Source organism: Electrona antarctica (assembly GCF_951216825.1).
Source record: "Electrona antarctica genome assembly, chromosome: 7".
NCBI classification, from domain to species: Eukaryota; Metazoa; Chordata; class Actinopteri; order Myctophiformes; family Myctophidae; genus Electrona; species Electrona antarctica.
The window spans coordinates 10,641,296-10,665,342 of NC_136812.1; the positions used below are offsets into that span (position 1 = coordinate 10,641,296).

At 42.7% G+C, this 24,047-nt stretch overlaps 2 protein-coding genes across 8 annotated transcripts; one reads left to right on the forward strand and one right to left on the reverse strand.

Annotated features, from left to right (window-relative positions):
- Window positions 1-798: 798 nt before the first annotated feature.
- safb (scaffold attachment factor B) lies at window positions 799-17,887 on the reverse strand. Of its 6 annotated transcripts, none has more exons than XM_079506512.1 (21): window positions 17,520-17,887; window positions 16,660-16,753; window positions 16,351-16,448; window positions 15,636-15,860; window positions 15,235-15,294; window positions 13,108-13,150; window positions 11,804-12,269; window positions 11,382-11,425; window positions 11,136-11,242; window positions 10,621-10,770; window positions 10,224-10,312; window positions 9,600-9,640; window positions 7,272-7,351; window positions 6,399-6,550; window positions 6,163-6,301; window positions 5,457-5,641; window positions 4,669-4,819; window positions 4,364-4,437; window positions 3,704-3,762; window positions 3,538-3,592; window positions 799-3,191 (listed from the first exon to the last, which is right to left on the reverse strand). In XM_079506512.1, the coding sequence occupies exons 1-21, from the start codon at window positions 17,688-17,690 to the stop codon at window positions 3,068-3,070; spliced, it is 2,607 nt and encodes an 868-aa protein (XP_079362638.1). In that variant the 5' UTR covers window positions 17,691-17,887; the 3' UTR covers window positions 799-3,067. The 6 variants fall into 6 exon arrangements, with proteins under 6 accessions (XP_079362638.1, XP_079362637.1, XP_079362640.1 ...); XM_079506511.1 differs by having other exon boundaries at window positions 15,636-15,863; XM_079506514.1 differs by having other exon boundaries at window positions 16,351-16,406; window positions 16,651-16,753.
- Window positions 16,837-23,902, forward strand: LOC306926964 (C2 calcium-dependent domain-containing protein 4C-like). 2 transcript variants are annotated; one of them, XR_013790465.1, is made up of 3 exons: window positions 16,837-16,951; window positions 21,843-23,752; window positions 23,805-23,902. XR_013790465.1 is itself a non-coding variant. In XM_079506518.1 (2 exons), exon 2 carries the CDS (start codon window positions 21,896-21,898, stop codon window positions 22,574-22,576), a length of 681 nt encoding a protein of 226 aa, XP_079362644.1. In that variant the 5' UTR covers window positions 16,837-16,951; window positions 21,843-21,895; the 3' UTR covers window positions 22,577-23,883. The 2 variants fall into 2 exon arrangements, 1 of the variants encoding a protein (XP_079362644.1); XM_079506518.1 differs by having other exon boundaries at window positions 21,843-23,883.
- Window positions 23,903-24,047: the final 145 nt, after the last annotated feature.

The following is a 24,047-nucleotide window of genomic DNA, read 5'->3' on the forward strand; positions in this document are numbered from 1 at the left end:
TGACTTGAAAGAATATATATATATATATATATATATTCAAAGATTTGTGCCGCATTTTCATGATTTTAAAAAAATAGCAGATCTACAAGCTCATAGCGCGCCACCGAGTGGCACGCAATGAGCTTGTAGATCTGCTATTTTTCAATAGCTAAAGTATATCATGCTTAGTTAAAACCCCAAAAGGGGTTCCCGTCCAGAATGGGTTAATGACACATAGGAACATGTATTGTTAATTTGTTAGGGAGAGGAACTACATTTGTATACAAGGAGGAACTTATGCCCAATAGAAAGCACAGAAGGAACTGGCATTTGGGGAGTTCCTCTCCATTATTAAATACATATTATTATTGGTGAAGTAATTTCTAGTACAATACATCTATCCAGGTCCAGTTGCAATTCCCAAGAATGCACACCAGTAATGGAAATCTAGTGAATTACCGTAATTTCCGGACTATAAGCCGCTACTTTTTTCCCATGCTTTGAACCCTGCGGCCTATACAACGGTGCGGCTAATCTATGGATTTTTACAGCTAACGGACACTAGGGGACCTTCTAAATCTATCTATATGGCCACCTGCGGCTTATAGTACAGTGCGGCTTGTATATGTACACATTTATTTTTTTCCCTAAATTTAGCTGGTGCGGCTTATAGTCCGGAAATTACGGTAACTGGAACAACTCAGTGTGAACAGATGTATGAGAACCAGGATGACTGTAAGAGACGATGGAGGGCTAGAGAGAGCTGCAGTGCAATTTCTGTCACGCCAATTGATATTTAAGTAGTTGCCACAGCAAGAATGAAATGAAAAATATTTTTTATTATAAGCAGCTATTAAATCAACTCATTTTACTACATCACTGGTTCATCACCACTACGCATGTATGGCTCTTCAATGAACATATTCAAGTGAACCAAGTTACAATAAAAAAAAAAACAGCTTTTATGTACAGGCTTGGTTTGATGATTACCAGAAATGTTGTTATACAGTTATAAATTAACCAGATTTGTTTGTTCGCAAGACTTACTTCTTGAACATTTCTTAAACTATCATTCGCATGAATTACAATTTAAAGTAACTAAAATAGGAAATGTAATCATCTGAAAAAGAAATCACTGAATAAGGTATGATCTCATTAACATTACACAGTCAAGTTGTACTGCCCGCGTCTTCAAATACAAATTACACGACAAGAGAATAAAAACACAAGGTCTGAAATTCACAAAAAGCATCGGAGAGCGATTTACATGCAGCTGGACAAGTTGCACTTCAATATAATCGTGACAGGCAAACAGGAACACGTCAGATGTGGTGGCTGGGGGCTTTCAATAGCTCGCAGACGGAAACCCATATTATAGAAGGCTGGGAGAGGTCAGTACTGCCCATGACTTCTAACAGAAATAATTCAACTGAAAACAGAGCTGGCATTTAATTAAGCAGACAGCCACAGTGTAAAAACAAGGTTAATTTAAGGGGTTTCAGGGCGTTATAGGAGAGTTATTAGTAACCAAATGGACTGCAACTGTGCACTCACACCATTCATTTCCAACGGGAAGCACCGAATATAAACTTGCTCTGTTCATCTACGCAACCCTAGTGCGGTCAGCACTAGGGTTGTCCCGATGGGATATCGGCTCCGATCACATGATTTTCAAAAGATCCGAATAGGGGAGAAAAGATCGATTTTTAATTGTCTAGTGTAAATCTCAAAGAAAGATGTATAAGCAATGAGATTTTGTAAAAAAAACTGTTGTGTTTATGCTAGTTGTTTTCCTTCTGGTCCCACTCAGAGATCATCAAACAAAGACTAGTCACACTAGTGAAAGACACCTATGATGAAAACAAAGGAAATGCAACCCCCGCTATGCATGATGGCATAGGTGTCTGTAGTACTCTCTGAATGAGAGATACTCTTTAAGAGTTTTAACTTGACTTCAGTTCTATAAGCTGTAGAACTGTATTCACTCTAATTAACCAATGCATCATTATTTTGCTATGATTCCATGGTTTCATAGAAAGAAAAAAAACCCACAATGACAGTCATTCTAATAAAAGTAGTCTGTTGTGTTGCCACAACACAACAGACTACACTAGAGTGACATACATAAGGATATTTGCTATTGTGATATGGCATAAGTGTTATATAAAAATATAAAGATCGGGAAAGATCGGTATGTCTCAAAGTCAAATGATCGGAATCGGATCGGGAGCAAAAAAAATGTGATCGAGACATCCCTAGTCAGCACGATGCGAAATATCATAAGCATGGTGAGGCACACCTTCCCCACAAAGGTGGAGTGGTTGGAGATCTCATCCAATAGCCGCTTATCGTTTCAGGATTTGGCAACGTGAGACTTGGTGACATACGAGTCGCTTTTTGGTGTGGGAGCACGGTATGGGTCCATTTGTTTCCTTTAATACACTTTCAGATTAAATTAACAGAGGTTTTACAGTGTTTGATTGGGGTGGCGGAAATTAAAATTGTTATCTGTGAAATGGGGGTCCATGGCCTAATTCAAATCAAACTAGGGGCCCTTGAGAAGTAGTGAAGACTCGTCTAAATGAGATTATGTACCAGATAAATGAGTACTCAAACGCAATATAAGGGGAAAAAGCTATAGTATGATGTACGTTGGAAAACTGAAATGGAAGTGATGTGTCCAATACCTCTAGAACCCTAGCCTGGCCCAGCCTTCTGGTCTACAGGGGAGGGTGCCGGTGGAAAACAGGTGGCAGATCCTATTGCTTCACCGATCTCAGCACTTGACCCAGCCCCCCTCCCCCAGTAGAAAATGGCGGAGAACACTGACCTCACCAAATTTGGTGTGACACACCTCTGCACTGTCATTGGTAAGCGAAATACAAGGAAGTGGGAAGTGAAATTCCTATGCCAGATTTTCCAATGCGTTTCCCCAGGCTTTCATTTTTGAGTCAAATGCAAACGAAAATAAAAGCCTGAGTACCGAGGCTACTAGAACCCTGGTGAGAGGAAAAAAAATCAAGTCTCCAATGTGTTACCTTGGGATCAACAAAAAACAAAGACGTTTTCAGACAGACAGAGGCCAGTCTCAGTACCGTCGGCCAAAGGCCCCCCCACCCTGCAGCCCGCTACCCTGCATCATCTGGTTCTGTCTGTTCAGAGCTCCAGAGAGAGACTGGGACGTTCCTGTGTTCATGTACGCTCCACGGCTGCTGCATGGAGACAGAGAGGGGGAAACAAAAAATGGACACCGTTATTCTCACTTTAGCCTGAGGGACACTGGCATAATTTTAATAAGGGAACATGATTCAATGAATTGATAAACGATGATGTAATAAATGTATGGCGGTAATCTTGCATGAGGTGGAAGACACAATTGCCCGTAATAAAGGGCACCGTCTTCATTGGTTTTAATTCATGCAGTCTGTTGCAAGTAATTTACAGCTCTAAAACTTTTTTTCTTTGAAAAACACCAAATGCAAAAGCTTATTAATTCCATGCCACAAGCTAATTAAATCCTCCACGTCACCACCACACAAGACATCAGCCTCTAATTACCTGGTCATTCCTCCTCGGGTCATGTGGCTCTGGCCTGGAATAGCACCGTCTCTACCTAGAAAAGACCAACAGAACCATAAGTCAGCAATCGGTACTGTACGGCTGAAAACCATTCAGAACGAGAGAACTAGAACTAGTTAGCACAGTAACAAAAACATATTCCTACTTTGCCACGATCTGTCTCCATCCATCTTCCGCCCGGAGTCCCAGTCACGGCCTCCGTCTCTGAAAGATATATTTGAGATATACTTCACATAAATGCTTGACAAAAATCAAGTGACAAATATTCATTTTTGAAGGCATTTGTGTCATGCAGTAATTTGTTAAGTTTTGACCAAACCCAAATCCGTGTGAAGCCTGACATGTAGGCAGTACTAGTAGGCAATGTTCATTTTGTTGACCAAAACTTTACCGTCTACCTTTTTTTCACTCACAAAAACTAAAATATGAGTAAATACATTAACAATTTTATACAGCCAAGCATAAATCGGGCATTACGATGCCGTCATGGCCCGGGAAAGTAGTTGACTAAAATCAAATTCTATTCTGTCAACTAAAACTAGAAGACAGATGCAGTATGCTTTTGTGACGGTTGACACATTAACTGCAGCAACCTGCGAAGAACTAAAGATATTTTTGGGGAGCTATTTTGTTTGTTGACAGGACATAGCGGAGATAGGAAACCGGGAGAGAATGGGAATGTCCAATGACATGAAGCAAAGGTCGTGAGCATCGGGACTCAAACCCGTGACACGCTGTCAGGCATGCGCCCATGTGGTATGTGCCCGGACCGCTAGGCCAGCGGGCGCCCCCACCAAGTACTAACCTGGTGTTCGTACGCTTGTCGTAGCCCGTGTTCCAAGAATCCCTGCCGTGTCTGTCTGACCTGTCCGAGAAGTGCTGAAGGGGGAAGAGAACACAGAACGGAGTCAAACTACATCATGGCAACTATGGACAGATCAGCTAATTTTCATGACAGCACATTTTCATGACGGATCTCTCAGAAACAATGTTTATATAATAGCGGTGTTAAGTGTTTAATGGGATTGTTCAATGTTTGGGTTCATCTATGATGTAACAGACAAAGCGTACTAGTACCCACACAACCCGATATATTCCTAAATCACTAACCTGGCCATCTCTGTCTCCGCTCAGGGTACGCGAGGATGACCGGTCCAGTATCGCGTCGTCTTGGTAACCACGGCCACGGTGGTCAAAGTCTTGGTAGCGATTGAACCGGTCTTCCACGCCGCTGACGCGCTTCTCTGCCCAATCGTCTTTCCTGCACAGCAACAACCACACGAGTTAGAAATAAGAACATCCACTATAAAGCTAGATAATTTGCTAGATAATCAGGCTTTTAAAGCTCAACGATTCAAATCAGCATTAGGCCTTATTACATAATAATCTATTGGCAATTTTGAGATAATCCGCAATTATTGTCCTAATAATGTCCTAATAATCATTTTCATGTTGAAAGATTATCATACATAAAAACAAGCAGTAATAGCAGATCTACAGGCCTATGTGTCACTTTGTGACCAGGCTTACGTGTCACTTTGTGACTAGTTGTAAGCTTGTAGTCCGATCTGTTATTTCAGCTATTTTTGCTTTTTTTTTCTACCTTTAAGTATAAAAATAATGAATGTCAGTAATGTCTTTGTATATTTCAGTTATTTGTCATATCTGCCCTCTGCATTTCTTTTATTACCAGGCAAACAGAAATGTATTTTTTATTCATATGTTCCAATGTTCAATGCCACAAACAGAATCAAATCATTAATCGCAATTATTTGTGTGACAATTAACCTGCAACTTAAATTTGTAATGGCGACAGCCCTAATCACCATTTGACTGAGGACTTCATAAATAACAGTCCCGTCCGTAGCTTCGTTCCGACTGGGCTGATGTTTGTTTACCTGCTGTCCATGTCGTAAGGCCTCTTCACGCCGCGGCGGTTCTGCTCAAAGCTCAGCTGGTCCGACTGCCGCCGCAGCTCCTGGATCCTCTCCTGCTCGCGGCGTCGCTCGTACTCTATCCTCAGCCTCTCGCGCTCCAGGAACTCGCGCTCCATGCGGTCGGCGTCGAGGCGTTGCTTCTCCACCTTGGCGGGTGAACAACATTCACGAATGAACGAAATGAACGAAACGTTCACGAATGAACGAAATGGTTGTCGACATACACAATTAAATGTAGGTTCTTTTGAAATCTTCATTTCACAGAATGGTTCGCTTACGGGGAGCGCCATCTACTGGTGCGAATTGCAATCACAGAAAAACACTTCATAAACTCACGGGCAAACTGATCTGGAATCCCCCCTAGCCTGGGCATAGGGCGTGGTCCCTCTCCGGAGAGCACATGGCTCTGCCTTTTCTGTGATTGCGCCAGGAGATGGCACTCCCCGCAAGCTAACCATTCTGCTCATTTGATTAAAGAACTGGGGTTACTAAAGTAACGTTTGGTTTTATGTTTCAGCCACAGGAGGAACCCTATTCAGTCTTTTTTCACATTCATGTAATGAAAAGCAATGGCTTATACATATATACTATATATATATATATATATATATATATATATATAAACTAAATATTTCTTATGTTCATACATAAATAAAAGCTAGCTTACCTCCAGCCACTTCCTCTTCCTTAGCAAGCGTTCACGCTCCTCTCTCTCCCGGAACAGACGGATGCGTTCACGTTCTGTACGGCTGCCGCTATCCCGAGTAGTTCCTTCACGACTACCACTTCTAGCGCGATCTCGGTCTCTGAGAAGAACAATGCAATAAAAAAAAACGGTAAGTGACAAAAAATAAATAAAAGTACATTTTTAATGTAGTTATTTTAACATTTGCTGCTACATACCCAGAGTGTCTACGTCTCTCCACCTCTCGGATCTCTCTCTCTCGCTGCCTTTGCCTCTCTCTCTCCCTCTGTTCCTTGATCTGGTCAAACGACAGGATGTCTTTCTTCTCCTTACTGGGTGACTTCCCGACTCGATCCCGACTCTTGGTGCTCTGGACGAGGAGAGGAAGAGGACAGAGGAGAGGAAGAGGACAGAGGAGAGGAAGACAGAGAAGAGGACAGAGAGAGGAAGAGGACAGAGGGGGGATGAGAATGAGTTCAAATGTTCAAGTGTTTATATATCGGTTTCGTTTTATTTATAATAATTATGTTGAGAAAAAAAAAAGAAGCCTGAAAATGCCTTTTGTGATGATGAAGCTTTCTGGGGAAGCTTTCAAAAGAGTCAACAAGTCGGAACATGTTGAAATAAAAACACTACATTCAAGCTGTTTATGTTGGGATATGGGACAACATTTCAATAACGCTGCATCCCTGGTTTTGGAATGAAGAGGCATTGCTTTTTTTCAAATTCAGTGTTATATTTGTTTGATTTGATACAAGAGTACGATTCGGTTATATCAGTAATCGGCCATAAAAGCTATTCATTATATCGGATATCAATATCGGCAAAAATGTCTCATCAGTACATCCCTAATAAAAAGTATTAAAAAGCGCTTCGACAAAAAAAACCTCCTAACTTTTTATTTTCTGAAAAATGAACATTTTGGAGTTGTTGTACCATTTCTGAGTTACCGTAAGCATGTTTTAGTGACTTAATATTGAACCATTTCGGAGTTCTGCATGTTTTAGTGACTTACTATTGAACCATTTCAGAGTTCTGCATGTTTTAGTGACTTACTATTGAACCATTTCTGAGTTCTGCATGTGACTTACTCGCTCCTTGCTCTTTGTCTTCAGACTGATTACAGGCTCTCCTTTGGACTTGTCCATCACCACAGTCCTCTCATTACGCCCTACAAAAACAACCAGTTCATATTCAATTCAATTATTTAGTTCAGGTCTAAAACATCACACAAGACAGGTAAGCTTGGGGTATTTGGAACTTCCAAAACCAAATGCAGACATCATTTAAAAAGCTGTTATTTATAGGGTCACCCAACAGTGGAACTCATTATGTGCAAATGTTAAACAAATCAAAAACATGGATCACACAAGACAACATATTTGGGGTATTTGGAACTTCCAAAACCAAATGCAGACATCATTTAAAAAGCTGTTATTTATAGGGTCATGGGGCCTCATTCACAACGGCGTTTACGCTCATAAAGTGACGTTACGTGAGCGGAGCGTGAGCGGACAGGCATTTACGTGGATTCCCACATTACGTGGGAATTCATGAACTTGAACGTGAACTTGGCGGTGACGTCGTTTGGTCGGAAACTCCGCTAAAAGCTGCGCCAGCTGTGTACTGCTTGCGTAGATTTATTCAGAAGGCTTTAGTCTTCATGCTGACTCAATTAAAAGTCCCCAAATCTCAGATAAAATATGTAGGCATGTGTCCAAAACATTGGTCAGCACATAAAAAAATTATAGCTTATATAAAAGCCAAGTATCACTTGTATGCCTAAATGCATGCATTCTAGAGGCAGGTTAGCCTAGAGTCCCATACAGAAACTGCCCCTGCAAGCCCGACACCTTTTTATTTATTTATTAGGATATTTCTAGCATGCGCGATTGCGCTGCTCACTTGACAGCTTTCTACTCGCAGTGCAACGCGTTGTGAGCTTGTAGATCGGCTCTCGCGGACTCGCGCTGCATGTTAAAAAACAAACTCACAATTATAATAAGAACATACACTTATCTGCATTCTGCACTGTACGAATCCAACGTTGTTTAGTGTAGTAGGCTAATGCCTGCAGTAGGCCTATTGAAATTGTTAAGTTACGGAGCTCCTTTGAGTCAGTCTGACTGTCGGTGTGCGTTTGTGTGTGTGTGTTTTAAGTCAGTGCACCTTAATTAATTATAATATGGGGAACTTGTAGCTAGGCTGTAGGCTACTACATTGATAGATCTCATCATGAGATCAATCAAGTTTGGTGCCAAATGTCTCGCGAATCATTTTAATATGACGACATCATGAAATGAACCTGCACTTAGGCTGACAAAGAGGATCTGACGAGGAGGCTACCCGCCGTATATGGTTCAGAACAAATCCATTCTCCACATGGCATTCAGACAGATGACAGTGAGATGATATTAATCTATTCCCCGCATGAATCAATGCAGCTCTGATAAAAAAAGTATCGGATATCTATTTTACCTCTGCAGGCGAGTGTGCAATTGTTTTTATAACCCTGCAGTGCATTCATCAGTAAGGGCTTTTATCATTGCCGAGTTGTATATAGCATTTGGTCGTGTGGTGAACAGTACAAATTAACTTCTTTCTCATTATGTGAAAGTAACTGTAACATCAGTTAACTTATTAACGTTCTGACATTTAACAAGGAGTGAAGCAATGCGTGCCAAGTTGGCAAGTTTCGTTTATAATTATATACATAACTCGCGCTGTTTGCTTGAAGATCTGTCCGTGCAGAGACCCGCCTGTCAAAAGTAACTGCTCTACAAGCTCATCGCGGCTGTTGTATATAATTTAAAGCCCGGTGCAGGCTATGATGACGTATTTCAATATTTCCTGTTGCCTTATATGGTGTGGGATGGGCGTTCTAACCAGGCGACACCAGGCGAATCGCTTGGGAAAAATGCGGAAAGGCTACACTCTGCGATCCGCACAAATGAAGTGATTACACCAGCTTCCCTGAATAAGACGGGAGCAAATCGCAGCGTGATCGGACAGAGAAATACGATGATATTTAGTATCTGTTTACGCATACGTTACACTCTGCCGTATTTCTCCTTTGTGAATGAGGACCATTATGTGCAAATGTTAAACAAATCAAAAACAAATATTAAAAACAAACTTCTTCAAAAAATATTAATTGGAGAGACCACACAATTGGAATGATCAATGTGTTTTTGCACACGTTTGACCTACTGTATATTATCTATATAGCATTTGCATTTAATGGTGTAACTTAGATTTAGACTGACGAGTGTCAGTTGTTTGAATGAATACTGTATGTTGTTTTATGTTGTTTAACGCTAATGTGGATCCAAATAAAGAATGAAGAATATTCAGGAAGATTCTCATCACATCTTAGATTGGCGATACTGTTGGTATCCAATATCCATTCAGTGACTCACCTTTGCCGTCTTTTCCTTCACCCTCAGATTTGATATCAGACCTGGAAGAGGAGGTAACACCACATTAGATTTAGGAGGAATGGTTTCTTTGTGCCTCATGTATCACAGAGCCATAGAGTAAGACAGAGTTATGACATTGAGGGGGCAGAAAACAGCCCGGTCATGTGGTTCACTGTCACTGTAAAGCCTATAGACTCCAATGCATTTCGTGAACTTCCAGTTCAGGCCTGTCACTATTCGCCAATAGTCTATGTCGAAGAGCCGTCATTGGACTGGCCCCATGAAGTGAATGGAGTTGTCGTAACTCTGTCTTACTCTATGGCTCTGATGTATCGTCCGTCATTCTGTCCAATCAATTGGTTGGTCAGCAATGTCACAAGACCATTTTGTACATGAGCACAAACCTCCGTTTACTTTGGACAAGCCCCTAGAAAACTAGCAGCTCTTATTTTGGAGTTAATGATGCTGGCATAGTATATAGTTAGTTCTCTCAGGACTAATACAAAAAAGCGAATAACTTTTACAGTACACATGAATGAATATGTGGCAATATTTCAAAGTTGTCTTAATGCATATATGAAAACTAAATATGACGGTTCAATTTCAAATGTTTCTCAGGCTTACTTTGAGTCTGTGGAATGTCTCCTGTCACTGCCAGGCTTCTTCACGTCCTTGTTGTCTGCTGGCTTCTTTCCAGCAGGCTCATTTTTGGCCTGCAAAATTCATGTAATTGAGAAATATATCATTAATATATCATAATCGTATATGTACACAATACCTTGTGCTTAACAGTGGAAATGGAGAAATATATCAATGTTACAGGCCGCTTCCTACCCCTGAGCCCCAAACTCAACTCCCCGCTACGACTAATCAGTCCTTCATTCATAGACATCACTCAAACTGACCCTATTCCCCCGCTTGCAACCACAAAGTCCTCAACCTGTTCCCTGGACCCCCTCCCATGCACCCTCTTCAAGGCCCGTCTCCCCACAAAACCTATACAAAAGTCCACAACGCTCACCCGGTCCACAGAGATCATCCTGCCATGCAGCTCAGTCCTATGAAGGTGAGTGATGCACTTGGTGGCCTCATCTGTGGAGGACATGGTAACGAAGCCAAAGCAGCGAGACCCGGGGCTTTTGGCGTTGGTCACCACCTTGGCTCCAACAACCTGAACGGAGCGGGAGGAAAGTAGTGTAGGGAGTGGTAAACAAGGCAAGGATCAGCGACAAAACACGATCAGCGGCCAAAGACACATCGCTGTCTGCCTTCGTTCAAAAATGTACGCTTTGTGTGTGTCTCACTCTGACACAATGTTCACGGAGAAACAACACTGACCCATGGCGTTAGACGTGAGCAACGAGTTATGCACAAATAACAGAACCGATGAAAATGTTTAGTATCTGGGAATTCTGGCACAGTGATCCTATCATGTGTATGTAAGCTCACGTTGCTGCGAAATGTAATACAATTGCACGGAAAGTATAGGTATATTAAATTCTATCATTACCATTGTTGGTGATGGTCTGGACTAACCTTGCCATACTTGCTGAAGAGGGTCTTCAAATCAGTCGCTCTGGTGGTGGTGGACAAACCACTGACCCACAGATTCCTGCTATTGCCAGCGCCATCACTGCCTCCAGCTATACACACACACACACACACACACACACACACACACACACACACACACACACACACACACACACACACAGAGTAAGAAATAGTCTACCAAGCTGTCTGTGGGGAATAAAACGGATATGTCCACTACACTACACTTACCCTTTTCATCTTTTGAGTCGTCCTTGGCATCTTTATCCTCAGAGCTAGAGACAAACAAAACAAACAAATAAATATACAGCGGTGAGGATACAGCTCTGCTCTCTTCTCATCCAGGAACTCATACTTACCATTGCTTTTATAGTTCGAAACTTTATCATGGCTTTTAGAATACAAACTGACAGAGCGCTAAACCCGCCATGAGTCATTTAACAGTGAATGGATGGACCTAAGCCCAAAGAGGATTCCATTGCATTACTCATTATAGGGGGTTAGGGGGGCGGGGGTGTAAACAATGACGATCTTTTCCGACAAATGCAGAGACGTTTTTTGCCTCCCAAAGAGCATCCAAATTTTGCTAGTACAAGGGAGCCAATGCAACAGAGATAACCCTTTTGGTTTCTAGTAGACAGAAAACGACAAACCTCTTTTTCTGATCATCGCCCTCAACAGAAGAGGACTCTTTCGCTGCCGCGGATGAATCTGCATCAGCTATGTCTTCTGTCTTCTTCTCTTCTTCCTCGACCTTCTTCTTAGAGTCATTTTCTGAATCGACCGTTTCGCCCGCCGCGGGGTCCTGTTCACCTACGCTAACGGCTTGAATGCTTTCGCTTTCAACTGTCTCTTCTGGGACGTTTTGCGTGTCCCCACCAGACCCTTTCATATCAGTCGTGTCACCAGACTCTTTAATATCAGTCTCCACAGTGTCCTTATCAACCGCAATATCAGAGGTGGCCTCGCTGTCGCCTTTGTTGCCAATGTCACTCACAGTGTCTTCCCCTCCTCCGTCAGCGGTGGTGGCAGCTTGATCTTCAACAGCCGCCTCCTGGATCTGCTGGCGATCTTCATAAGGCGGCTCAGATATACAAGACCCGGCTACTTTGTCATTTTCTACGGATTTAACAGGAATAGAATGGCACAGTTTAATCACTTCTGAAACACAGCAATGGTTAACGAGGAACTTGGCAAGCCTGGTGATTAGGAAGGTCACAGCAGACCCCTGGCTTGTGCTCTCTTAGCTCTAGCATCATGAGGATGGGGGCACAACCTAACAGGAGACTGGAAATGGAACCCAAAGGCTGAGACAGGGGGAGGGCAAACAACCATGGGGATTAAGACATCCACTCACGTTTAAACACTCGACTTCGACATTTCACAGAGTTCAGACGGACTGAAGAGTTCAGTCCAGAAGAGAGTAGACCCCACAAGATCAGCAGTGGAGGCACATTGATGTAGTCCGTCTTCCTTGATTAGCGACCGCGCATGTTGAAAACATGATAGTTTGACAAAGTCCATCGTATCAAGTCCATTAGTTTCATTTCCAGTGTATTCACAATTCAGTCTTTAAAAACGCTATTGTTCTTTGATGATGATGACAGTTCTTCATCTTGATCTTCATGGGGCGACCTAGAAACACTGCAATCACCTTCAACAACTAAAGCCTCTCTGACCTCGACAATTGATTGCTGAAAATGTGCATCAAATTGTTCAACACCATTTGATTATACCTTAAAAAAATATATATATTGATTGATATGCTTATTCAATAAAACATTTATTATGTAATGGTTGACCAACTTTCAACACAAGGCCAGCAATTCCCTTTGGGTTTCCAGTCTCCCTTCCCTGGTTGAATTTACACTCAAGGATTGCATTTCAAGCACAGACACCATGGTAAAAAGATAGGTCTGCGTTCAAGTGAATTTCCAACCCGTGTTTCAGTAGTTACCTGTTACTTCTTTGTCCTCGACATCTGGATCATTTTCTTGTGCCTAAAAACAAAAACAAATATTTTATTAAAACATTTTATGGCTATGTTATCATTACATTTTAAACTAGAAAAAGTGCCCTTCTGGGCACAGGTCTCCACCAGGAGGATAGGACTGTGTGAGATGTTTGGCAAAATGTTTAAGAGTAATATAAACATGTTTTTTTGTTTGTTTGTTGAGGAAATGCAGAGCCAGATCACTCATAGCATCTCTGAGGATATAATTCTGGATGAGCAGGACATGTGCAGCATTTTGTACAAAACGGGCTACTCCTGAAAACTTTGGAAGGCAATCTTAGCCAATCATTGTAGAATCTGAGAAATCCAACAGGCTCGTCTTGATCACATGACTACAGAGATCATGTGTACCGATCTGCGTGAGATTTGGTTGAAATCTGTGCGACTAACATAAACAATGTGTTTTGCAGAAATCGGCCTCATAGTGGCGCTATAACCGGCAGATGTGGGGGGATGCAGGGAAAATGTGCGCATACATAAGTTGTATACAGATCGATGCAGTTATAAGTAAAAACAGGAATTGGCCTGTTATAGCGCCACCGTGAGGCTGATTTGGGGGGGAAAATAGTGGCATGTCGTCCTCGGCCTAATGTGTGTATAATTTCATGGAAATTGGACACCGCGTTTGTGATTTGTGGCATTTTGTTCGAAACGGACCAATCATGTGAGCTTTGGAAGCCAATCTTAGCCAATCAGGATGGAAGATGGGAAATTGTGCAGATCCGTGTTGATCACATGACTATGGAGATAGTGTATACCAAATTGTGTGATGTATGGATAAAATGTGTAGTTTTGCCTAAATCGGCCTCATGGTGGCGCTATAACAGGCCGTTGAGGAATATTTGGGGCAGAGGTTCATCGTTGGCATCCAGGGAGTGTGTGTGCACAGTTTGGCATGGATCGGGCCAACGGTGCCGGAGATTAGCTGATAACGGACGGAAGGACGGACGGACGGACACACGGACGGAGTGCAAAACATACCCTCTCCCCATGCATTCGGCCTGGTGGAGACAATGAGCAGCTTTACTCCAGTTGTTCCGATACCAATATCGGAAAAGCCGCCGATGCTGCCTAAAATACTGGCATTGGTATCGGTGAGTATGCCAGTCTACGCGATTCCTATACCACGTAATGTGTGATAAGGAATTTAGGACAGATTCACACCGAGTCCGTTTGATTCAAACTGTTCCCAAATACGATTGCCTGGTCCCAGCTGGCCATGATTCACATTGGCCTTCATTCTTCTGCACCCGAGTACATTTACACTTCAACTGTATTCAATGCTTTCACATTGCAGCGATCCGTATCAGAGTACACTTCAATCGGTCCCGAGACTACCTCCATGTGGTCCCAGGAACGGTACGCAGCAGTCACACTACCACAACATCTGCCAAGTGGTCCCTAGTGCGCATCCGGGACCATAGTGTGAATCTGCCCTTACAGTAAATCATTTTGTATTTCGAATGCTTCAGTTGATGTTGCACTCTTGTTTTATACTCTTACTGTACAATGTATTATTTTACTAACTTGTAGCTGCACTTAACCATTATTAATGGAACTTTTATTTATTCCTAGGTCAGTGGTTCTCAAACTTTTTAATTTCAAGTACCCCCAATGCTCTAAGTGTACAAATGGAACCAATTGTCAATTTACAATTTGGATCTATTTGTACACTCTCAGAGTTACAGACATGTAACTAAGGGACCATTTGGTTCCATTTGTATACTCTCTCACAGTTAGACATGTTAGAGTCAATTTGGTTCTAGTTAGGTTGAACTGGTTCAGTCCCCCCCCCCCCACACACACACACACACACACACAGGTTGAACCGGTTCAGTCCACACACACACACACACACACACACACACACACACACACACACACACACACACACACACACACACACACACACACACACACACACACACACACACACACACACACACACACACACACACACACACACACACACACACACACACACACACTGTATCGTATTCTGAACGACACGCACATTATAGATATCGGTATAGGGAATGCTTTACAGAATAACGTCTGTGAAAATGATACCTCTTTGGGTGATAAACAGGTCTGGTCTTCATCTTCGTCTATGCACTTGGACTCAGTCATCTGTTTAAACATAAATCAAGAGGAATACTCAATTATACAATACAAATTATCCATTATTATCCAAGTGCAGCCGGCACATATTATTCCTACCCACTAGGGGTGCAACGGTTCAGTTATATATATTTTTTCATGGAGCACGAGGCCCGGCTAACTACTAATTAGTATACATTTTAGGCCCGGCCCAAAAACGTTGGTTTGGGTTCTGGCAGAATTTGAGAACTCTACAACACGCCTCCGTTTCAAAGGGAAACTTCAAAATAAAGTGAGCAAAAAGCCTTCTTTAAGCCAGTGTTGTACACGTTACGAGGCCAGCAGGGCCTCGTGTGACTTCAGACTCTCACCTCTTCAACTTTGGATTCAGGCTCCTCTGACTCCATTGGCTCTTCGTCCTTTACGGCAGCGTCTTCGCTTTCTTCTTCGTTGCCTTCCTCCATGGTGAGCAGCTTCTCCTCCTCTTCCTCGTCTTTGACAGAAGGCGTTCCGTCGTCGTTCTCTGCGTCGTCCACGACGCTCATGTCGAGGATGTCCATCTCCTGCATGTTGGGCTGCTCGTCTGGATGCTCTTCCTGCTGGGGTGGTAAAATGGTAAATGGTGCATTTATACTGTATAGCGCCTTTATCCAAGGCGCTTTACATAGATTGTGCATTACATTCACCCATTACATTCACCCATTCACACACACATTCATACACCGATGGCGGCGGAAACCATGCAAGGCACCAACCGCACATAAGAAGCAATTAGGGGTTCAGTGTCTTGCTCAAGGACACTTCGACACTAACTCTGGAGCCCGGGTTCGAACTGGCAACCTTGCGGTTACCATCCAGCCACTCTGGATTTGTATTTCTGTTTGCCTTTTAGGCTTCATTATTACAATTTGTGCAGGTCAAAATGTATGGACATTTTTCAACATGTAAACGATTGGCAATTATGCAAAAGTATTGTGATTATCTCAAATATTTGCTTCAAGGGAGCCAGGACAAGCTAATTGCTTCTTGCGCAAATATTGCAATATTTATGTGAAAATATTGGATATCACGCTTTAATGAACTCACCTGTTCATCACCAGCATCCTCCTCAGCAGGGCTGTCTTCTGCTCCATCACTTGCATCTATAAAACAATATTTGACTCTTTCATTGCGCCGATTGCGGTCTTGAAAAAGGGAAGGCATGCTTATTATGAGCATATTTCAACAAGGCAATCCAAAATAGGCCCTACAGTACACAAAATATTCCTCAGTATTCCTCTGGATTTTTGAGGGGTGCAAGCTCCTCCTATGCCCAGCTTTGTGTGTCAATAGTGATGATATGATTGGCTGAGCACAGAATGTGATGTATGATTATGTATGATTCACACATTTTACCTTTGGCTGCTGCTCGTTTCGGTGTTGCTTTCTTCGGAGTCTGCTCCTGGGCAACGACAATCTCATCTGGATTGCCGCCCTCTTCGTCGATCGCCTACACACACACACAAGACATCCGCAGGGTCAGCTAAATTGTAGGTGTTTTAGCTGCTAAATCACCGCAGTTATCAACATGACAGGGCTGGGCTGCCAACACTCCTGGATCCTGCAGGAGTCTCCTCCTCCACAACCCCTGCATTGTCATTTCTCCAGGATTTCTCCTGGTTCCAAAATTCACCAGAACACATGAACTGTAGGTACATCTACTATATTAAAAGGTTTCTGGGGAACGACCCCCAGCTCTGGGGCAGTGGGGGGGATGGGGGTCCAATGTAAGATGGGTCTTACATTGCATCAGTCATCAAATCAATTTCTGTGGGCCTACGTTTTGCGTTTTAATGGCTCAAAATGTACACATAATTTTCCAATGCTAGTAAAGAAAGCCTGATAATAAGTATCAAAGTAAGACGTTTCAGCAGGCAGCCCTGCACATTTATGGGACAGATAGAAATCCAAAAACTCGACAATTACATGTTTATACCCCATCATTTTCGTTTTCATTTCCAGGCACACAAGCGCTGATTGAGCAGCCCCTTGCTAAATTAGCTTAGCTTATGCTAACGATGCAGCCACAGGGGCCTTCAGCTAGCTAGCCAGTTAGCATCGTTCATTATTTGTAAATAATGGTGGTTTAATAACAAAACTGTCCCAGCTAGAGCTTCAGTCGGCCACATTTAGAGCTCTGGGGAGCCGACACATCAGCGTTGACATATATAACGAACAGACAGTGATGTTTAAATGAATTAACGTAATGATGAGACCGTTTTGAGGCGCTCGGCCAGCACGCTCTTGTTGCCCGTCCCGTCCAGGTTGCGTTTCTTCAGCTCGGCCTTCAGGTCGATGACTCTCAGCTCGGACAGCTTGCGGACCTCCACGGCGGAGCACTCCGGCCCCGGGACGTCTAGCTCTGCTGCAGAAGAACAGTCAGTCATGGTTTTGACCCGTTATGTGTGCTTATTTCGGACACTCCGTCTCAAATAATAATAACAACCGCAGGGGGTTCGATTAAATAAGCACGCAAGCGATCCCTTTAGGTTCTCTCTGCAACACACACACCACCACCCGTTTCCACTGCAAAATGGCGATGGCGGCGTTCCCACCACCAGACCCCAGTGTGATCTAGTATGAGAGTGACGACACTATAGCGTTGACTCCCATTGTAATAATGGAATGCGGAAGTGCTCATTCTAACTCAATAGGATAGTTACAAATACAATCTTTGGAACTAATAGCCCCCAATAGCCCACAAAGCGTGTCGGCCGCGACTCTCTTCTTCTACGGCTTTGGTGTTCCCAGACTCTGGGACCCAGACCCGCCACCCCCTACCCCTACCCCTTATCGGATAAAAAATAAGTTTAGGGATAAGGCTTATCCGTAAACTTATTTGCCATTTTTACTATTTTAAAACATTTTAAAATAGTTCAAAGTAGTTACAGTAGTTAGTTACTTTATTGACACAAATGTATAAAACATTGGGTCCAAACAATAATAAAAAACATGAATCAAAAACTTTAAAAGGTACAATACATTAAAATATACAATACAGAATCCCTTTACAACAGGAGCTTTCTGCTCCACACGTGACAGGCAGGCATGTAGCATACGCAAAGTCTCTCGTTAGTGCCCACAAAGAGTGAGCTCAAATCAATATACCCTCATGTCCATATATAGTACAAGGCCTGTGTGTGTGTGTGTGTGTGTGTGTGTGTGTGTGTGCGTGAGACGTGTGGGCGTGTACACACACACACACACACACACACCATACAGTATAGTCGATTGCACACATGCAGTATATTATGTATGCTATATATGTCCTTCATTTTCTTAACGGAGCTGAACGTGAATCCCCCCCACCGCCCACCCCTTTTTTCCCCCCTCACTGTATATGTTTCTTTTCCCTTTTTACCTCCTTTATGATGAATTCCTGTTCTGTCTATAGAAGTGTCTATTTGTACGTCTCTAAATGTTTTGATGATTTGAACATGGTGGACCCAATAGTGTAATGCATAATTGGGTCGTCCACTCACAGTTAACAGCCTTTGTATTGAGTTTGTGCTTGAAATGTACTGTAATTCTGCAAACTGTTAATAAATTCTTCAATCAATCAATCAATCAATCTTATGCTGATGTTAACAGCCTTTGTATTGAGTTTGTGCTTGAAATGTACTGTAATTCTGCAAACTGTTAATACATATTTCAATCAATCAATCAAAAAAGCTACTATAGAAACTCTTGTCCTATTGTCGTGGAACATGCGTATTGAAGGAATACAATAGGGCCTTAACGCTCATTCGGTGCTATGGTAATTCTTGGTAAATGTTATTCCAGAACATGTATTTTATGTTTCCTGTTTAATTTGCACCTGGGCTGAGGCCTTCTTTTTTTTGGGCAGATAAGATACAAATCTATTTGTTGCCATCACAAAGTCTCCATGGAAACCACTGTGCATTTTAAAGCCTGAAGAAAGAACAAAAAATGACCTGTTAATTGATTGGATTATACAGACAGTTCCATTGTCTGCTCAGCAGCTGCATGTTCTCTGCAGTTGCGCCGTTAATACAATTTAAAAACACATTACTTTTGCATTTTCTCTTTAACTCAATCTGATATACATCTGGCTGTTTTGGGCATGACAAATGGTTTTGATTGATTGATTGAAATATTTATTAACAGTTTGCAGAATTACAGTAGCCTACATTTCGAGCACAAACTCAATACAAAGGCTGTTAACTGTGAGTGGACGACCCAATTAAGCATTACACTGGTTTCCAACAGGGTCCACCATGTTCAATTCATCAAAACATCGGTTTTGATTGATTGATTGAAAATGTTATTAACAGTTTGCAGAATTACAGTACATTTCAAGCACAAACTCAATACAAAGGCTGTTAACTGTGAGTGGACGACCCAATTAAGCATTACACTTGTTTACAACAGGGTCCACCATGTTCAATTCATCAAAACATCGGTATATAGGCTGTGGCCACCAGTGAAAAGCAATCATTGTTGCGCTGACTGAAGCATCCATAATGACACAGAATAGAAATGCTTTATACCGATTGTACAGTGCTGATTAAACCATCTTTTAAATAAAAGAAAGTTCCCTGCCCTGATCTTCAGCCACACTGGCTGTTTACTGGTTCTCAGATCAGTTGATCTTATTGGTCAGCCTCACACATCGCCTGCAGTCAGTCAGTCGCCACCACCAGGGACTCTATAAAAGCCATCACTAACTGTCCATGAAGAGTACATCTGAGGGCGCACGGAGTGAAGCGCAGTGTAAAGAACAGCTTCTCGACAGCCGAGGACAAAACACCTGTTGTTACGGAGGAGGAGGAGAGCAGGGGAGAAAGTGCGCAGTTATACAACGTCGACGTTGTAAGTATTTTCTGAAACCTTATAGGTGTCTTCATTGCACATGGTTTTTTTCTCCTTTACTTTTCTTTTTTTGCAGTTTTTTTCCCGCCCCTTTCGCCGTGGATATTTAATTTTAACTGATTTGGAAATTGACTTTTGCGCAGCTTCCCTTAATTTGCATTCATATAGCGTAGCATTTTTATATAGGATAGACCTAACTTTATAAGTTCTTCTTCTTCTACTTAGGCGATTGTGCCGCCTATTATTATTATAGGTGTCCATTTAAAGAACTATTAGCCTAGTCTATATACTGCCTGGCAGAAATATCTTTTTGTCTTTTTGTAACAGCACTTGAACATAATTTGAACTGTCTAATATGCTAAACAGACAGCATGCCATGGCATGCCATGCCCGTCCAATCGCGACCTTTCATCAACGGAGATAAAGTATAGCCTATAGGCTATTTTGAATTTGAAACACATTTCCACACCTATGAAATATCATATATAGGCAGTTTTTAACTAACCAATGCTCAAACATTTTCATGCCAAGAATGTATTCATCCCAAGAGATTTTGTGCCATGGGACCAAGAGAGGATTTGTGTGTAAAAAAATAAAATAATAATAATAATAATAATGAATAAATGCAACATTCTCATTCTCATGTTTCAAAAATAGCAGATCTACATGCTCACATTGGGTCATGTTTGAATAGCTGAATTATAAAATAGTGTTAAAGTGATTTCCATGCATGCAGAATATTAACACAATTTTCTGGGAACCCCTGGAATCTCTTCAAGGATCCCTGGAGGTCAAGGACCCCATTTTGATAAGCCTGCAGTGCAGATACGCTGTTACATGTATTTTTCAGAATGGACAAAATTATTATAATTTTTTGAATACAGAATAAGATCATATCGACATCGATAATATCAGTTATCGGCCATAACAGCAATTAATTATATCGGATATCGATATCGGCCAAAATGTCTCATCGGCACATCCCTAGTTGGGACAAAACGTTTTTTGCTCATTCACAGAACATTGTAGCGTATATATCCATCGTTCAGACCTGCTATCTCTGTGTTGAGTTAAATTAACTGTATTCTGTATTCTGGTTCAATCCCCGGCTGGGTCATACCAAAGACTCTGTAAAAATGGGACCCAGTGCCTCCCTGCTTGACACTCAGCATCAAGGGTTAGATTGGGGGTAAGTCCCTGCGACATACTAGCGTCATGTCCAGGGGGTGTACTTGTACATCAAGCTGCCTCACGCTACAGAAACAGGAGATAGGCTCCTGCCCTATGGGCCTCATGGCTCGGCCAGGCTACTTACTTACACAAACTGCATAGTGTGCCGTGCCCATGCTTCGGCTAACACCAAACCACAACAAATACTATCTGCTACAATCATGATTATTATTATTTATTTATTTTCTGACTGCTTTCCAACTGTCCAACACTTAAAGCGGCCTGACCTAATGTTTCGTATAACTGATTAAACTTAACTACTGAAGGCTATATACTCTTATTCGATTATGTTGTTAATTTTTCCCATAACTTGTCACTTAATGACATTTATGCTTGCCCCTGGGCTTCTGTTTAAAAAACATTGAAAACTTGAATAAAAAGATTTTGATAAGAAAGACCTGACGGATATCTCCGTCAACGGCAGGGAATGTTAATTACTTGAGAGTAACTCTTCCCCTCTGTGTTTTTGATTGCAGAAATTCACTAAATCCCTCACCACGAGTCCCACTTGGACAATCCCGACGGGACAATGTTCCAGATCGAGAGCGCGGAGGCGGGGTGGCGGGGGACACCAACGGGGGACACCAACGCGGACCCCCAGTCGCAGACTGGGGGTCCGCGTTGTGTCTTTGGGGCGTACGTCCTAAAGACACATACCTCCTACGGCTTCGCCACGCTGAAGAAAAGCCCCCTCACCCGGCGCAAGGAGTCGCTGTTCCACTGCGACCTCACCAGTCCCGTCACCTCACCCAACTCCAAGAGGAAGACCCCCGGCCGGAGCGGCGAGGTCGGCACGCACCTCACTCCGGCCGACTGCGGCTCCTCCCACATCAGCTATTTCAGCGGCGGGGAGAGCGACACCTGCTCCTCGGCCGAGTCATCTCCGTTCAGCTCGCCTCTGCTCTCCCGCTCGGCCTCCCTGGTGAAGCGCTTCACCCACGGGACGCAGGCCATGGTGGTCAAGGCCAAGCGGACGTTCGCGCGCCACAGCTCCCTGTCCACCGACGAGTGCAACTCGGCCGAGCCGAGCCCCAACGTCCCGCGGCGCCTCCATCCGCCCGGCGCGGGGCCTAGTGCACGGGGCCATCCGCCCGGCGCGAGGGGCAGAGTCCATCCGCCCGGCGCGGGGGCCAGTGCACGGGGAAGAAATGCATGTTTGAGAAGTGCGCTAGATTGCTCTTATTCAAAACCAGATTCCGAATATTTGTGAACGGGAGGTTCTTGTTGGTAGAGGTGTTGTTGGAACCTTCCCTTATTTACAATTGAGTATAGCAGAGATAATAGCCTCTTATAGGACATTTAAAATGAAATTATTTCTCTGGACATCTTCTCCCAGCCATCTTCCTTAACCAAGGCAGCCTAACGTTTAGATCAAATGTCAATGAAGATTGCATTGCCAATAATGTGCACATCAGGGTTCTGCAATCTTTTTGAAGCCAAGTGCCATGTTTTTATTTTCTAGATAGTCAGTCAACATTAATATCAATATCCACAAATATAACCTTTTCCCTTCTTTTTAAATATGTGTTTCACATTGTTATAATGATCATTAGTCTCCCAGACTCCCTCCCCAGTCAGAGTTCAGAGTTTTAATGAATGTAGAAATAATTATACATGCAGGATGTAATTTACATACAAATGTGAGGGACTTCATTTATTTATAAACCAAAGATCCTCTCACCATCATGCCAGTGATCAGTCCTTTGTACCAGTGTTGGCCCCGGTGCCAAAGGTTGCTACCCCTGCTGTACATGATGTGTATTGCCTACCCCTGCTGTACATGATGTGTATCCATTGTCTTCACATATTGTGATGTACATTCACTGTAGTACATGACACGAGTCTACTTAGTAGTACATGACAAGTAAATGTCTCACACCTGGAGAGCAGAATTCTGTTATCGAGTTCCACCTGCATGGCATGAATAAAACCCAAAAGCCTTACTGCACACACAGAGGCCCCTTCTTCACCAAAATAACTTTGGTTCTAGAGCTGGTTCCGTTATTTATTTTTTATGATGGTTTATATCACATGTGCATCTTCCAACCTGAAGAGTGACACGCCCAATTTGGTTCCCACTTCACGGCAAGAAGAAGTACTTTTTTGGTTCCAGTTCTGAACCAACTTTTAGGTTAAAAAAAAGTAATCAATTTCGTCCAAAACTAGGCAGGAAAAAAGATCGGAACCGGTTCAACCCTGGTGGAAAAGGGGCGAGAGAGAGAGAGAGAGAGAGAGACGGACGGACGGACGGACGGACATACAGACATAGAGCATGTTATTTTTGATATGTGGTATTTGTATGCCATTTTTGTACATTTTAGACGATGCCATGTGGAAATGAATACAGTGGTCTTTGTATTGTATATGAATTTATATGCACATAGTGGTGGCTTGTATGACTGTTTGTGAAGTGCCAATCCAACACAATATGGACCGAGAAGTAAATCCTGTCAACCTGCAATTACGCCCCCACCAATCACTGCGTGACGGGTCATCGCAATGACTGCTCTAACGCAAGGGGAATAAAACATGGGAAAATGATAAGTGTTTTGTCTTGGCCTACAGTCCTCTCTTCTCACATAGTTTTTTTTCCCTGTGTAATACAGCCCTATGTTTTTCTGCAAAGAGTGTCACTGGATGCAACAGGCTTGATATGCAAGGGAAAACTATCAAAGAGTATC

Coding starts and splice junctions, on each gene's coding strand:
- safb (XM_079506511.1), bottom strand. CDS start 17,690: ATGACTGACTGTTCTTCTGCAGCAGAGCTAGACGTCCCGGGGCCGGAG. Junction 15,864..16,350: donor AGGATGCTGGTGATGAACAG/GTGAGTTCATTA, acceptor TTACCACCCCAG/CAGGAAGAGCATCCAGACGA. Junction 12,270..13,107: donor CGAGGACAAAGAAGTAACAG/GTAACTACTGAA, acceptor TTAAATCCGTAG/AAAATGACAAAGTAGCCGGG.
- LOC306926964 (XM_079506518.1), top strand. CDS start 21,896: ATGTTCCAGATCGAGAGCGCGGAGGCGGGGTGGCGGGGGACACCAACG.